This window comes from Physcomitrium patens, chromosome 26 (assembly GCF_059467195.1).
Source record: "Physcomitrium patens ecotype Gransden chromosome 26, ASM5946719v1, whole genome shotgun sequence".
Taxonomy (NCBI): domain Eukaryota; kingdom Viridiplantae; phylum Streptophyta; class Bryopsida; order Funariales; family Funariaceae; genus Physcomitrium; species Physcomitrium patens.
In genome coordinates this window covers 9,084,423-9,100,114 of record NC_143435.1, presented here as the reverse complement: position 1 = coordinate 9,100,114, position 15,692 = coordinate 9,084,423, and the positions used below count along the sequence as shown (strand labels likewise).

At 32.2% G+C, this 15,692-nt stretch overlaps 1 protein-coding gene across 6 annotated transcripts; it reads right to left on the bottom strand.

The window, feature by feature from the left end:
- Positions 1–51: 51 nt before the first annotated feature.
- On the bottom strand, positions 52–5,982 carry LOC112277953 (beta-phenylalanine coenzyme A ligase). Of its 6 annotated transcripts, none has more exons than XR_016501162.1 (9): positions 5,123–5,982; positions 4,440–4,602; positions 3,635–4,097; positions 3,231–3,426; positions 2,945–3,090; positions 2,376–2,563; positions 2,171–2,273; positions 1,800–1,920; positions 52–1,104 (listed from the first exon to the last, which is right to left on the bottom strand). XR_016501162.1 is itself a non-coding variant. In XM_024510850.3 (9 exons), exons 1-8 carry the CDS (start codon positions 5,520–5,522, stop codon positions 1,801–1,803), a joined length of 1,659 nt encoding a protein of 552 aa, XP_024366618.1. In that variant the 5' UTR covers positions 5,523–5,982; the 3' UTR covers positions 52–1,104; position 1,800. The 6 variants fall into 6 exon arrangements, 3 of the variants coding, with proteins under 3 accessions (XP_024366618.1, XP_024366619.1, XP_024366617.1); XR_016501163.1 differs by having other exon boundaries at positions 52–1,099; XM_024510850.3 differs by having other exon boundaries at positions 2,496–2,563.
- Positions 5,983–15,692: the final 9,710 nt, after the last annotated feature.

Below are 15,692 nucleotides of genomic sequence, written 5' to 3'. Positions count from 1 at the left end.
AGAGATATACACATGTACACATTTTCCATGTGAGTGGACATGCACACGTGCTTATTTTCCATTTAAGGGGCAGAAATATTGATGGAACGTTACTTTTGCACCACATTGCTGCATTTTCATCGTCACATCAAACTTCTGCTTCATTAAATAACTTTTCCAAATTTCATTGACAGTTTAGACATGTTTAATACTGACGTCTTCTTATCCACATGCCCATTCGTCTTTCCTCAAGTTTCTAACAATTTCTCCGTGACCAGCACTTGTTAATTATCATCTATGGGCTCAATCAGACGCAGGCGATACTTCTACCGTGGCTCAGAAGTCGATCCAATCTTCTGCCGATGGCTCATGTTCCACATTTACCAATTTGAGCCAAAGTCGATTGTGAGTCGTTCGAAATACATCAGATTTTTGGCTTTTCCAACAATCGTGCTGCTAGCAATGTCGTCACAAATCCATGCTCCGAGTGCCCCGTGTGAAGATGTAAAACAGAGCCAGTTAACCTAGTCAACAAATAGGTAGTCCACAATAGGCTATCGGATTGGACGGTGCTATTGACCTAGTCTGCAACACTGAGATTCTGCAGCCTCACCTCACGGTTTCTAGTCTAGGTGTTTTCTATGGGGGTCATATAGAACTTTGGAGTCACAGGATTGCAGAATCAACGGAAATCAGAAGCGCTTGTTGTGCACCCAGAATTCCTTTGCGACCTGTAATCCATTAGGTCCAGATATCTGCAACGTGATGCGGTATGATTTCCGCATGACAATGCTAGCTCGTGTGACAAAACATTCCACCTCCATTCCAGTGCCTCGCACTCGCAGCTTGCCGCCTCTCGCTCGCTTGAATGTACGAGATCCATGACGTTCACATGGTGCATCATCTTGATTCGGCAGCTTGAAGTTTCTTGTTCTGGACCTTTCCCCCCGTCTTCTGGCTCATCGTTTACCATTTACTATCACTTGAGTTCGGATACGACAGCGGCCGAGATTTGTATTCAATCGCAGACGCATGCTGATGCGGTTGGGTTTAGAGCGGGTTGCAGACCAGTCATCACTGCCTGATTGGAATGCTCTAGCAGCTTCCTTTCTGTTCTATTCTGCTCTGCACAGGGCCAAAAAAATACCCAACAATGTAGATTCGTGAAGAGCCGTTTGACTGGCTTTTATATGAATCTCGCAGCCTGCCTTTCTAGAGATGCATTGTTGGAGATGTGAGTTTTGCTAAATCATACTTGCTTCACTGTGTATAACACGAACCTCAAAGACCTCAAGTACTACAAATTATAAGATTTTGGCTGTTACTCAAGATACATTGATAGGATGCTCTCATTTAGATATCGAGAAATCAAAGTACGTGCTCGCAATGAAGAAAAAGGAAGCAAGAAGACTGAAAGAAAGAAAGAAGGAAAGAAGAAAAGGAGAAAACAAAAAAACCATTCCAGGAATGAAGTATAACGAGGTCAGAGGAGGAGAATGGGCCGCGACTACTGAGGTCGACCAGAGAGTGACCTTGTTCTGTAAGAATAAAAATTGCATACTGAACAACCGACTTATGACAAGTACTTAGATTGATCCGAGATAATGGCACACACTGAAACCATATCCGAGATCTCTTTAGTTTATACTTAGGACGATGATCATCAAGGAATAAATCATCCTCCTCTTCTCTGATTCCTATCTACGAAAAGCATAAGGGAATACTAATCCCCTTGCACGTAGACCATTTCTACATGATATACAACATATTCGAGTGAACGCCAGTAGCCTAACTATTGCCCATCTGCACACGAAACACACCTCAAAGACGTGGTTTAGCTGTTGCCGACTGCAAAAGTTCTCTGCGCAGAATCTTCCCCGATGCAGACTTAGGTATGGCATTTATGAAGGCAACTTTCCTTACTTTCTTGTACGGGGCTACCTGAAGAGCAATACACATGCACGTTTTAAACAATAAGATTACATATGCTGATTTGCAATTGCCCAGGCTTCTATGTACACAAGGCGATGCTTCACAGCGTTTTGGGTTGGGCGAAATTTCAATACTCTAGTAATTGCTTGCGAAACTAGCACATGCAACAATGTTTTGCGGGCTCCAAACTAAGGGCTACCAGTAAAGCCGCTGAGAGATTAACCTCTTCTTCAATGAATTGATGAAATGAAGGATTTACCTGTTTCCCGACCCAGTCCATGATCTCGTCTTCAGTGAATTTTTTACCTGGTTTCTGCACAATGTATGCCATTGGAATCTGGCCAGCTACCTCATCCGGATACCTGAGAATAATCAAACTAAGTTAGTTGTTATATAGACCGAGTCAAAAACAACCAGCAAAAAGTGCACAATATTTTCTCATTCCTGGAGGGGTTCGGTGTTACACTTCAAACTTGAGATTCATGCTGGTGGAGAAATCTATGACTATCGCAGAAGCTTCCACGAAAAGGCATGCTGTAATTCGGATTCATACGACACAAACAAGAAAGTGGTATCCCACTTACGGAATGACCGCGCAATCCAGAATAGAGGGATGAGATAGTAGCAAAGCTTCGAGCTCAGCAGGAGCCACCTGTTTCCAATCAAAACCAAATAGTTAGATGCCAGGACGGGACCAACAAGGCGGCAGGTAAGACATTTAATCAATTTAATGGTCAACACCAAGTACATAGTGAACAGTTTAGCCAACAGAGCTCACATGGTGGCATTTCTCCAGATAAGAGAACAGCTCAAGATTTTCGCAGGTGCTTAAGGTAATTGCCAGAATTGTGAAAATTAGATACAAGGATTCATTAAACTGATTGTCCATAAAGTTTTTTGAACAGGATGTCATGCAGATGACTGCATGAAATATGAAATATGAACTAATAGATTATCTAGAGCTACTGCAAGATATCTGACTGCGACAACAACAAAACGGCAAATTTGCAAAATGAACACGTGTTCAGGTCACCTGATAAGCATTGTATTTAATGAGCTCCTTCAGCCGATCCAGAACATGAATATACCCATCGTTGTCAATCATAACAAGATCGCCAGTATGCAACCAACCATCCTTATCAATGGTCTCCGATGTTGCCTTTGGGTTTTTGAAGTACTCTACACGTGAAAATAAAAGGATAAAGTTTAATTTACCGCTCCTATGTCCACGTTTTCCTGTATATGATTCAACAAAAGGTTGACTCAAATAACCTAGATATCCAATACACGGTTGGCAATCTAAAGCTGAATTCTGATACCTTTCACGATGCTTGGTCCTCGAATCCAGAATTCACCCTGCTTGGTTGGGGGCATGGGCTTATTAGTAACTGGGTCGATTATCATACCCTGCGTATTTGGAAGAAGAATACCAGAAGCACCGTAATGAGCGTCCATATCACTGACATTTGTTGGGGCTGTGGAGCAAGCACCTGTTGATTCCGTCAATCCATATCCCTGAGATTCTTGCACACTTTAACATCCATTAGAACCCAGAAGTATGGACATAGTTCCAATTGGAACATCCATGCATATGGATTTTCTGATATGTGAACACAAACTTGTCAAATCCCAGCACTCGCAAGTAGGCCAAAAAACGTCACATAATAATCTGCAAAGAAAATAAGCTCCAAACATAAACACGCCTAATTGTCATCCATCATACCTGCTTTAACTTCACGTTCGGAAAGCGCTTAGCACAAAGAGACAAGATATCTTTCCCTAAAGGAGCTGCCCCACTTCCAATTTGGAACAAAGAACTCAAATCAAATTTGAGTACAACGTCTTGCTTCGCGAGTGCGATGATGATAGGAGGTACTAAAGGCAGATGGGTAATTTTGTATGTTTGAATAAACGAGAGCATTTCGACGAAGTTAAACTGGGGCATCACAACGACCTTTATTCCACGAGCTAAAGAGCACATTGTGCAGATTGCGAGTCCGTACACATGGAACATTGGCAGTAAGACTAAAAGAACATGATCAGACGAAAAAACCTCATCCACTCCCGAATTATATAAGCAGGAACATGAGATGAAGTTTCTGTGTGTAACGACCACCCCTTTACTCAGGCCGGTAGTACCAGAAGAATACAATAAAGCAGCTATATCATCTTGTGAAATCTGAATCCTGCATAACGTCATCAGGAATGTGTTAACACTTCAGAAAATTATATCAATAGAACCAACTGAGTCATTCAAGGTTACTGGTATTACAATACATACAAGCAAGTTGGAAGCTGGAATCACATTTAGGAAGAGAAAAGCTGGATCACACCGAAGACAAAGCTTACAGGAATCTAATACCAGGTATGAATACATTTTCTGTAAAACCCCCATTATTTTGCTAAGCTTTACGATCTCAATGCGTTCTCAAGGCAACTGACCATGAAAAAACCATGAGCGTAGAGTTCGTCAAACATTAAATCCATTTCAGAAAGGGAAGCAAAACAGTCTCTTTATTCCACTTTACCTTGGCACACCATTTGTGTCAGTCCTCAGCAATTCAGAGTATCGATGAGTTGCTCTACTACCAAAACTAGGCACCACCTCATCATCTCCAAAGATCACCACTGGTAGGTCAACCCCCGCAATTTTCTCCGTTAGGGCAGCCGTAGTGATAATAAACTTCGCCCCTGCAGATGCACATAATTCACAAATCGATCAGAATAAACCTTCCCTTTCCAAATTCATCCACATTGCCAAATCATCAAAACGCCCCATGAAGTAATACACAAAACTGCCGCAATCGAGAGTCCAAGTGAAAAGGAAAACGTGGGCAGATAATTCCAGCGTCCACTCAAACCTCATATTAAGATTTCAAGGTTTCCAATTCATTCCATTGTGCAAAAGTGCTCCTTATTGAGACACCATACAAACGTCTCGAAGTGATAACTCGTATCATGTGCGTAGACGGGGGAATGAATGTTACTTGCCAACAGAAGAAAACATGCACAAATCAGGCATTCAAATTGCATTGTGTGTCAAGAGCAAGACAGCTCATCCAATACCCGACTCGTTAACTTGTTTCTTGATGTACTGGAAAGATTACAGCCAAATCACACTCATGCAGAAGTGAATGTGAACCTGCTGGTGTAGAAGCCACAAAGCAGTATCCACGGCATCTCAGAGATGGGAGTAGAGATGACATTATACCTGCGTCATTCATCTGCTTCTGAATCTCCCCCGTGGTGTTCACGCTATTAACCGTGGTCAGCACCGCTCCAAGGGACATAACGGCAAAGAAGACAACCGCGAACTCGATAGAATTCGGAGACAAAAGCATCACGACATCATACTGCCGCACTCCCAAGTTCTTGTACAATCCCGCAGCCACCACACGAACGTTTCTCTCCAGCTGAGCGTAGGTCAAGCTCCGCCCCGTAGGCGCATCCACCATCGCTACCCTATCCCCGAACTGAGGCGCGAACACAAAACTCACCAAGTCGAAATTCCGAGTCGGCGGAATCCACACCGGTGGCCGCTTGCTATAGTAGATGCCATCGCTACTACAGTATCCTGACCGCGGATCCGTGCCCTCAGGTAAGTGTTCCATGGTCCTAAGACACTCCACTCCAACACACACACACTCACACCAAACCTAGCTCACGAACACTAGTCGAACCTCCTCTTCGCTCTCGGCCACAGAAACCTCCGAAGCCGCGTCGCCCCGAGACTTCCAGCGGCAAACAATACTAACACCAAGCACACTACTCACACTACGCACTCTACTCACACTACGCACACTACGCACTCTACGAACACTCCGCACACTACGAACACTACGCACTCTACTCACACTACGCACACTACGCACTCTACTCACACTACGCACACTACGCACTCTACGAACACTCCGCACACTACGAACACTACGAACACTCCGCACACGACTTGCAGTACCGACACCAGCAATTCCTGCGAGTAAAAGATGCCATGAGAAGCATCGTCCGAGCATGAATAGAGCGGTGGCGTGCACCTCGATCCTCGTGCTTCGATCCGTCTGAGTCAAAGTGGTGGTCATAAGGCACGCATCCGATAAGTGGCGGGAGTTGTTACGGCACAGCTGGTGATGGGCGCCTCCTGGGTCCCTGTCATCGTCACATCCCCCCTATTTCCGCTCGCCACTTGGCCCGCGCTTTTTCGCTTTTGTTGTTGTCCCGTTGTTGCCTGTCTCAAGCAACCCCCTTTCAATCCATTGCCTTTTACTTTGCTTACTTTACTTTAATTCTGTCCGTTGCTACGTTTCTGATATGTTTTTTCCATTTTACGTGTGACTCCATCTTAACTGTTAGAATTTGGCTTTAATGTTAGTACTTGAATGTGGGTGGGTGAATTAATGAAAGTTAATGAAATTTAATGCAACTAGGTTTTGTATTGTATGACAATACTTATCGTATATATATATATATATATATATTCCAGGATGTGGTGTTTTTGATGTAGAATGAGTTTTTTTTTTTTTTTTTTTTTTTTTTTTTCCTTCACCTCATAAGGAAAAAAATTCATTCTAAACTTGATCCAAGTCTCTAAAGGTGACTCCATTTGCACCTTCTTCCCTTGTCAAAAAGCAATGTAAAGAGACACTTCAAAAAACTCTAATAAATAAATCTATACTATAAAACATATCAAAGGGAGGCATAAATCAATGGAATAAAATCAAAGAGACAAATTGGTCTTCTAATTGGTTGCATCATTCAATCATCATTTTTTTCATTAGAAGTTTTGACAAAAACAATGCAAAGAGACATTTCAAAAAACTCTACTAAATAAATAAATCTATATTATAAAACATATCAAGGAGAGGCATAAATCAATGGGATAAAACCAAAGAGACAAATTGGTCTTCTAATTAGTTGCATCATTCAATCATCATTGTTTTCATTAGAAGTTTTGATAAAAATAATGCAAAGGTTAAACTAAGAAATAAAAATAATACATCAATTATGAGAATTTGTTTATGATGATTGTAGGGATTTTTTTTCTTCATGTAGTAGTGATTTTATTCATAGTTGTGTGTATGTAATTACATTGCATAAGTCTTTATCTTCTTCCATCATTCAAATAATTTTTGATTGCTTACTATGCTTTAATTATTATCTTCATGCCAATTTTTGCTTGCAATAAATAATACCAAAGAGCAAATAGACATATTACTACCTTCAGTTGAATGGAAGACAAAACATCAATAAGTAGAAAGTTGGACAAAGTATTGTTATATTGCATATGTATTGTTTAAAATAAGCTTTGATAGACTATGATGATTGGTGCTTTTATGTTGATTGAATAAAAAATAAGAATTGTATGAGAATAGATTGTAAAATTTTAGAATTGAATAACATGATGAAATTATTTGCAAATGTGTAGTAAAATTAAATGTTTAATGATTTTTTTTTTTTTTTTTTTTTTTTTTTTATTATTTTCTTACAATGTTGATACTTTTCTATGCATTTCATTTTCCTACTATGGCTTAAATTTGAATTGCATAATATAGTTCAATTAAATAAAATATGGAGTTACTATTTTTTGACTCATCAATAGGAGTTGAAGACACTCAACTTAATTGAATAAATTTTTAATATTTTTGTTATAGTACCTTGCATGCAAATATTTTTTTACTTACCTAAAATTATTATATTTAAAATTGCAACTATGTACATCACTTATTACATAAGTTTCTTAAATTCAAAGGAAGATTGTGTTAAAAATTTATAAAAGAAAACCTATCTTCAGTTCTTAATTCTATCATTTTATCAATTCTTGTATTATATGATGTTCATAGTAATTTTTAATACTATAATATGTAATTATCAAGTAAAAAATATAACCTTTAATCTAGATTTAGCTATCAAATAAGATCTACCATTCTAGGAAGCTTAAACCTATTGTAGAACTTACAACTAACATCAGCTATGTTAAGTACTTCTAAATAATTTAGTCAATATGATGGGAGAAGAATGAAATTTTTCTTAAGAAATGTAGTCAAAATCCTACAACCATCAATATTATTCATAATAACAAGCTATATATTATTACTAGAATCCAACTAGCAACCAAATTATAGAATGGCCAAAAATTGTAATTTTCTCTAAAGACCAAATGCATCCAAAAAGTTATAGAATTTTTAAAAATATCACATGAAATTTGGATAGTTTTTTAAAGGAGGAATATAAGAAAGAGAACAAAAAAATGATCTCAAATATAACATATATAGTTAATGATATGAATTTTAAAGAAAAAAATATTAATAAACTCTTATATCTTTCAAAAAGAATAAAAAACTATTTAAAGATGATATAATATTAAATTGGAATAGCTATTATCAAACACAAAAAGACTAGAAAGTTTTGAAATAAGACTAAGGACTAGAAAGGCATTGACAAGAGTAAAGGAGGCTTTATTCTTGCCTCTATATATACTATTTAATTACAAGTTCTATGATAATGTTTTATTATCAAAACATAAACTAGATGAAAGCAAATAAATAAGTGAGACTTTTTCAAAGAAGTATGACAAAATAAAAATAAATAAGTATATATATTAAAAACAAATTGGAATGGCTATTGTCAAAAGACAAGAAAATTAGAGACTCTTGAAACTAGAGTAGAAGCAAGAAAAGAATCGATAAGAGTGAAAAAGACTTTATTCTTGTCTCTATATATACTATCTATCTAGGAGCTACATAGCAATATTCTATAGGATCTACAATAATGTGTTGACTTTCCATGACATATGTTTTAACTTGTAAAGCAAGTTTTCTATATGAATGCTACATAGTTAGCTTATTTTGTAAGCTATGAATATGTGTGGCATGTGGTTAATATATTGACCAAGTTTCTAACCTATTAATCAACTACAAACATATATAAAATCAAAGCAGCATCTATGAAGCTTCTAAGAAGCTTTTTTAAAAGATATTATGAAATTAATCTATTTTTATTTATCAAATAAGATCAAATATCTAATTTTTTATATTATCTAATAATCTATTAAATAAAATCTACTTATTCATGTTATCTAAGTAAGAATTACAATAAATGTATGTCTATGATATTACTCCCCTTTTTAGAGATGAGTTCTATGAGGAGTAAAAATTACATATTGACGAAGTCTCTGAATCCTAAATTTTGCATCAAAATTTTATTTAATTAATTTTTGATGTTTTTATAAGTAAAATTTTTATTTATTTTTTACTTGTGAAAAAATAGAAATTTTTTGTCTAAATTATAAACTAAAAACTTTAATTATTAAATTGATTTTAAAAAATCTAATTATAAAAAATAAAATTCTAAAAAAATATTAATTCTTATTTAAGATGAAGTTTTTAGAAAAGGTGAAATAATTATAGTTGGAATATGGTAAAAAATGATAAAAAGTTATTCTATTCTTAAAGCTAGAAGAGATAGAGAAGGAAGAAGATGAAGAGTTATTCTACTCTTGAAGCTATAAGAGATGGTGAAGGAAGAAGATAGAAAGTTATTTGACTCTTGAAGCCACAAGCAATAGTGAAGAAAAAATATAGAAAACTATTCTATCTTTCAACCATTACTGCAATGATAATAAATCAAGTCGGCTCTTAATTAATCTCTCTCAAAAGTTAATAAATTATTTTATATGAGTATTAATTAAATAAGTTATTAGAAACTAAAACCTATCCATTGATTGGTATCTATGGTGATTTATCATCACCTTGTGATAAATGGATGCCAATTATTAATTTTTTCTACAAATAGCATTGGTTGGAGATCTTAAGAGGTGTAGGTTGACCTCTTAATAAATAATGGTGCTTAAAATCTTAGTTGGTAGTTAGAATTATTTAAAATTAGATAAATTGATATTTAAGTTATAACACTTATATAGATTAATCAATGAAAAGGCTCTTGAATTATTTTTTATTATAATTTATTGACAAGATAATTGCCAATGAATGGCTTAAAGGCTCATGTATATAAGGCCCTTTCAAAGCCTTATTCTTCATCTGTCTCTCTTTCTTCTACCTTTGGTTTGAGCTCTTGATAAAGGTGACCTATTGAGGCATTAAAGAATTGTAGTGTTTTTATTTATTATAAATTTATGTTATAAGTTGCTTATTTTATAACTTTATTGGTCTTTTAGAATTCATTATTAGTGGATTATTATTTTTTATTTATCATTATTTTTTTAGATTAGAGATACAAGGTTGGAAAAAAAAATCATCAAATTTAGATATGAATTGAAAAAATTATAAGACTTTGAAGTTGAGAGGTTTTTTAGTGCTACTCCTTGCCTTGGAGGTTTGTTATAGCTATTGCTCTACTATGTGCTATTTTTTTCATCCATTTATGATTATTTTTATCTAATTATACTATCTTTATCTAGCTACATCTATTTTTATCCAACAATATTGTTTCTATCTAGTTGCACTTATTTTCATTCAACAACAATGTTTCGATCTAATAGTGTCTATTTTATCCAATAGCAGTATTTTCATCTTATAGTGCTATGTTCATCTAATTAAATTTTTTCATCCAACTATATTATTTCATCTAATAGTGCTGTTTTTATCCAATAATATTGTTTTTATTTGATTTTTCTATTTCATCCAAAAGTGCTATCTCCGTCTTATAGTACTATTTTCATTCAATTGTGATATTTTATTTAGCTATTTTCTTTTTTCTTTTTTCCTCATCTAGTGTCGTATTATATGAAATCTTGCTAAAAAATGTACGAAGCACCTAGCCATAGAAAGTAGAATAGAAATCATAATAACAAAATCTTAATTCTAATAGAATATTAAATAACTCTAATTAAAATTTTAATAATTTTAAAAAATCTTTAATCAAATTTAAAAGAAACCTTAAAGAAATTTTAAAAGAAATAATAAAAAATCTTAAAAGAATTCAAAAGAAATCCACAACAAATCTTAAAATAATCCTTAAGAAATCCTAAAGAAATATTAAAATAATCATAAATATATCTTAAATAAATCTAAACTAAGTCTTAATTTAATCTAAATTAAAATCCTAATGGATTTCAATTAAATTCTAGGCCAAATCCTAAATAAATCTTAAATCCTAAATAAAATTCTAAACAAATCCTAAACAAATCTTAAATTCTAAATAAAGTCCTAGATCCTAAATCAAATCCTAAATAAATCCTAAATCCTAAACTAAATCCTAGATAAAACTTAAATCTTAAATCAAATCCTAAAAAAATCCTAAATCTTAAATCAAATTCTAAAAAAATCCTAAACCTTAAATTAAATCCTAAACAAATCCTAAAGCCTAAATCAAATCCTAAGGCAAATTAGAATCCTAATATTTATTGATTAAACTATTGATCTTGCTTAAAAATTTATAGACCTCTCAATCTCTTAGTTAAAAAATAATAAAATGATTTTGAAGGTAATTGCATTTACCAAATAGAAGAAAAATCCTAAAATCTAATTGGGTATTGGCTGGCCTCCTACTCCAATCTAAATATTAAACTTCCATTGCTAATATATCCTTTTCAAATTATTTATTTATTTTTTAATTTCACAAATGTATAGCAAATCAAGTCTATTATCTTTACATAAAAATTTCACTCTAATCCAAGTAGTGGATTTCTAAAGATCTTAGAAATCCTAACTATCCTTCAAAGTCTAATTTTTGAGACTGCAACCTACTTGAAATTTAATAACCTTCAATTCAATTATTTGATCAAGCTAAAACTTACAACATATACTTTGGACAACTATTCACATAAGTCCTCAAAATTTGATCTATAGATCTACTATTAAACTTAAAAATTCTTCAAAACTTAATATTATTTTTATTTCATAAATTTTAGAATCATCCAAAATAAATCTTACTTTGTAAAGCTCTTAAAAAGTCATTACATACTGAAATAACTCAAAATTAATGTCTAAAAGAATCTTATCAAGTTTTCTTTCAAATTCTATTCTTTGATCTACATAAAAATCCTTGAGTCACTATAGATATGCAATTTTGTACCTTATGGTATGATTGTGATCTGGATTGACAACCGATCTTCTTTGGATATCAATATTTGATAATTTGAAGTAATTTTTGTAAAAAACTTTTGATAATTTTCTTTTAAATATGTCTATATTAATTATTTATCTTATTTACTTCGATTTGAGGCATTTATGTCCCTATAAAGTAAATAGAAGCTCTTTCTCTAAAAAATAGTATTAAGACTAAATCTTTTATTATCTTCTAATTATTTATACTTATTTTTCTACCACATCTTTTTACTAGGATTTTCTATAACATCCATATTTTTATTTTTTACCATATAGTTGTGTTACTATACAACATCGACTACTTTTATTTTATTATTTCTATCTCATTCTCTTCTTTTTTTATTTCATTTTTTATTACTTGTTTTAAGTTATATCAAATGATAATTATTGCTTGGAAGGTATTATTTAGAAAATTAGAACTACAACTACTTGATTAATTAATTAACCATTAAATTAATTACATAAGTAGTCTCTATTATCTTTCAAACTTATTGTATAGTTAATTTTCTTCTTAAAGTGGATAGGAGAGATTTTTTGCTGTCAAAGTCTTAGATACAGTAAATTATATTCGTCACATATTTTGATATTTTTTTCCTTTGAAAGTATTTGATAGGTCTTTTCAACCATCAATAATGTTCTATTCTAGGACAAGAAGATGTCATAGACATGAAGCTTAAAGAAAGAAATCCTCAATATACTCTTATGTCACTCTAAAGAATTAAAAAGTCATTCAAAGATAGTATAATATTAAACTAGAATGGCTATTGCAAAAAACAAGAAAAGTAGAAAGACTTAAAAAAAGACTAAGGACTAAAAAGGCATTGGCAAGAGTGAAGAAGGCTTCATTCTTGCCTCTATACATACTCTTATCTAAGAGCTATGTGGCGATTTCCTATAGAACCCCAAAACATTTTGACTTTGCAAGCTTCATATCTTAACTTGCAAAATAAATTTTTTATATGTATACCATATAATTAGCTTATTTCACAAGCTATCAATATGTGATTAATTTATTAACTAAGTTTCTATCCTATAAATACATATAAAATCAAAGCAATATCTATGAAGCTTCTAGGAAGCATCTTTAAAAAATATTATGAAATAAATCTATTTTGACATACTTCTACTTAATCATATAGATAAATATCATAGTAAATATATATGTTTTTGACATTATTTTTTCTTCTAGAAACAAGTTCCATGAGGAGTGGTCATCATATATTGATAAAAATTAAAATATGGTAAATTGTATTTATTACATATTTTGATCCTTGTTCTCTTTGAAGATAGTTGATAGATCTTCTTAGCTATAGGTAGTGTCTCATACCAGGGTAAAAAAATTACCTTATTAATTATTTATTTTTGAGACCTTTGTAACTTCCTTCAAATAAAATATTTAGAATACCATCAAGAGTTGTTCCAATTTCTAATAAAATTACTAAATATTGGGAGTCTTTTCAAAAGTTGTGATACCAAACACATTATATTTCACCATCTATTTAAGGAAGGATGTATTATTCTTGAAGATCTTCATCTTGATTATATCATCTTAAAAGTTGTAACAATCACAATATTTTATCTAATAAGTTAATAAGAGATAGTTCTTGAGTTGAATCTATTGATTATTGATTCTCTATTTTTTTAGCATTATAAATGCATAAAAGTACCAAAAAGAGCAGAAGATAGAATGTTATCTTTTTTAGATCATTTTTCTTTTATAATAAATATTTTTTATTCTTTATCTTAATTTTGATAGATATCATCGATGAAAAATCTCATACTTCTTTATTGTATTTGCAAGATTCTTTGTGGGCTCTCATGTCCATTTATTAATATCATATTTATACTGATAAATAAGATATTTTAACCTATTTTGGCATGACCTTGAATCAAAGATTTTTTCTACTTCAAATTTTTATTTACTATCCACTTTTATAAAAGAAAGTGGCATTAATTTTTTTCATGAGATATTTATTGTCTTATATGGCTCAAGAAGAGATACATGGAATATAAGATGAATCTTCATAGACTCAGGTAGATATAATTGATAAGCAATAGGATTGACTTGTTTACAAATAGGAAAAGATCAAAGCCTACAATAGTCGAATTTGTTACAATGACAAGTGATCTTAATAATACAACAAAGTAGTCATACCTTGTCATTGATGTTGAATTGTGGTTGTTCCTTGCGATAGGCATCCGCATTGATCTTTTGTTGTTCTTGAGTTTTTTTTAATTGTTCCTTCATTGTTGCATGTAATTCTGACAAATAATTCACCAAATCTTTTGTTGTAGGATTATTAAACTTTGAAAAGTCAAAAGTATCAAATTATGGATGATAACTATAATTGGCAAAGAAAGGTATTTTTTGAGTAGAAGAATGTATCAAGTTATTATATTTAAACTGTGTCAATGACAAAAGAATTGTCCAATCATTTTGATGATAATTAATGGTGCACCTCAAATACTACTCTAGAACTTGATTCATCCATTTTGTATATCCATCAATTTGAAGATGAAAAGCCAAATAGAGCTTTATATTTATTTTTAATATCTTAAAGAATTTTTTTTAAAATCTTGATATAAATTGAGTCCCCCCATTTGATATAATAATCTATGATAGAAATAGATGTTGTTAAAAAAAGAACTTAGTTGTTTCTTCACTTATAATAAATTTTATACATAGCAAAAAATGTGCCATCTTGATAAAAAAATCTTCTATCACAAATATAGAATTATACAAAGCTAAGATTGAAAGATCAATTATAAAATTTATAGAAATAAAAGACCATGGTTGTTTTAGAATAGGTAATGGCTGAAGAAGTCTATAAAGTCAATGACAAGGAGTTTTGGATCTTGAACAAATATCACATGATTGTACAAAGTTTTTAATTGCCTTTCACATTTGATGCCACCAAAAATCTCTAGATATTAGCTTTAAAGTCTTGTTGTATCTAAAATATTTAATTATTAAAAAGTCATGACGAACTTGAAGAATATGTAATCATGCTTTGCCTTCTAGAATATATAATCATCCCTTGAAGTAAAGTAGATTATTTTTAAACTTGAATTTCAAAGTATTATAAAATTTAAAAGAATCATTCTTAACATCATGAATAAGAGGATCAAAAGACATACTTGATTGAATTTTCTTGACAAAGATTGAATCAACAATAAATTTTAATTTTATTGCTTAAAGATAAAAATACTCTAATTTCAAAAGAATTATTTTTTATTGATCAAAAGCTACATTTCTTTCTTTTGGTAGAAGATAAGAATGCTTAGAAAGGACATTTGATAAACCTTGTTATTTTCTAGGTCTATAGGTGATTTTGAAATTAAATCTTGATAAAGACATATTCCAATGGGCTTAGCAATGATTCAAAATACATACCGACATAAGTATTTAATATTCTTGTGATTTGTATACATAATAAGTGTTTTAGAAGCACCTTCTACATAATGATGTTATTCTTGAAATGAATCCTCAATTGCAAAAAGCTCTTTATCATTAATCTTGTAGCTAATGTCATTTGATGAGAATTTCTTAGAATAAAAAGTAACTGGATGGAGCTTATGATTTGTTTCCATTTGTGATAAAACAACACCCATAGTAAAATTCAATGTATCTGTTTTTATAAAAAATGCCTTAAAAAAATTGACATGATAAAAAATTGGTGTAAAAATAAATATTACCTTTGAAGCTTCAAAAGATGTTTT

Coding starts and splice junctions, on each gene's coding strand:
- LOC112277953 (XM_024510850.3), bottom strand. CDS start 5,522: ATGGAACACTTACCTGAGGGCACGGATCCGCGGTCAGGATACTGTAGT. Junction 4,098..4,439: donor GACACAAATGGTGTGCCAAG/GTAAAGTGGAAT, acceptor GACGTTATGCAG/GATTCAGATTTCACAAGATG. Junction 3,427..3,634: donor CGAACGTGAAGTTAAAGCAG/GTATGATGGATG, acceptor CAAGAATCTCAG/GGATATGGATTGACGGAATC.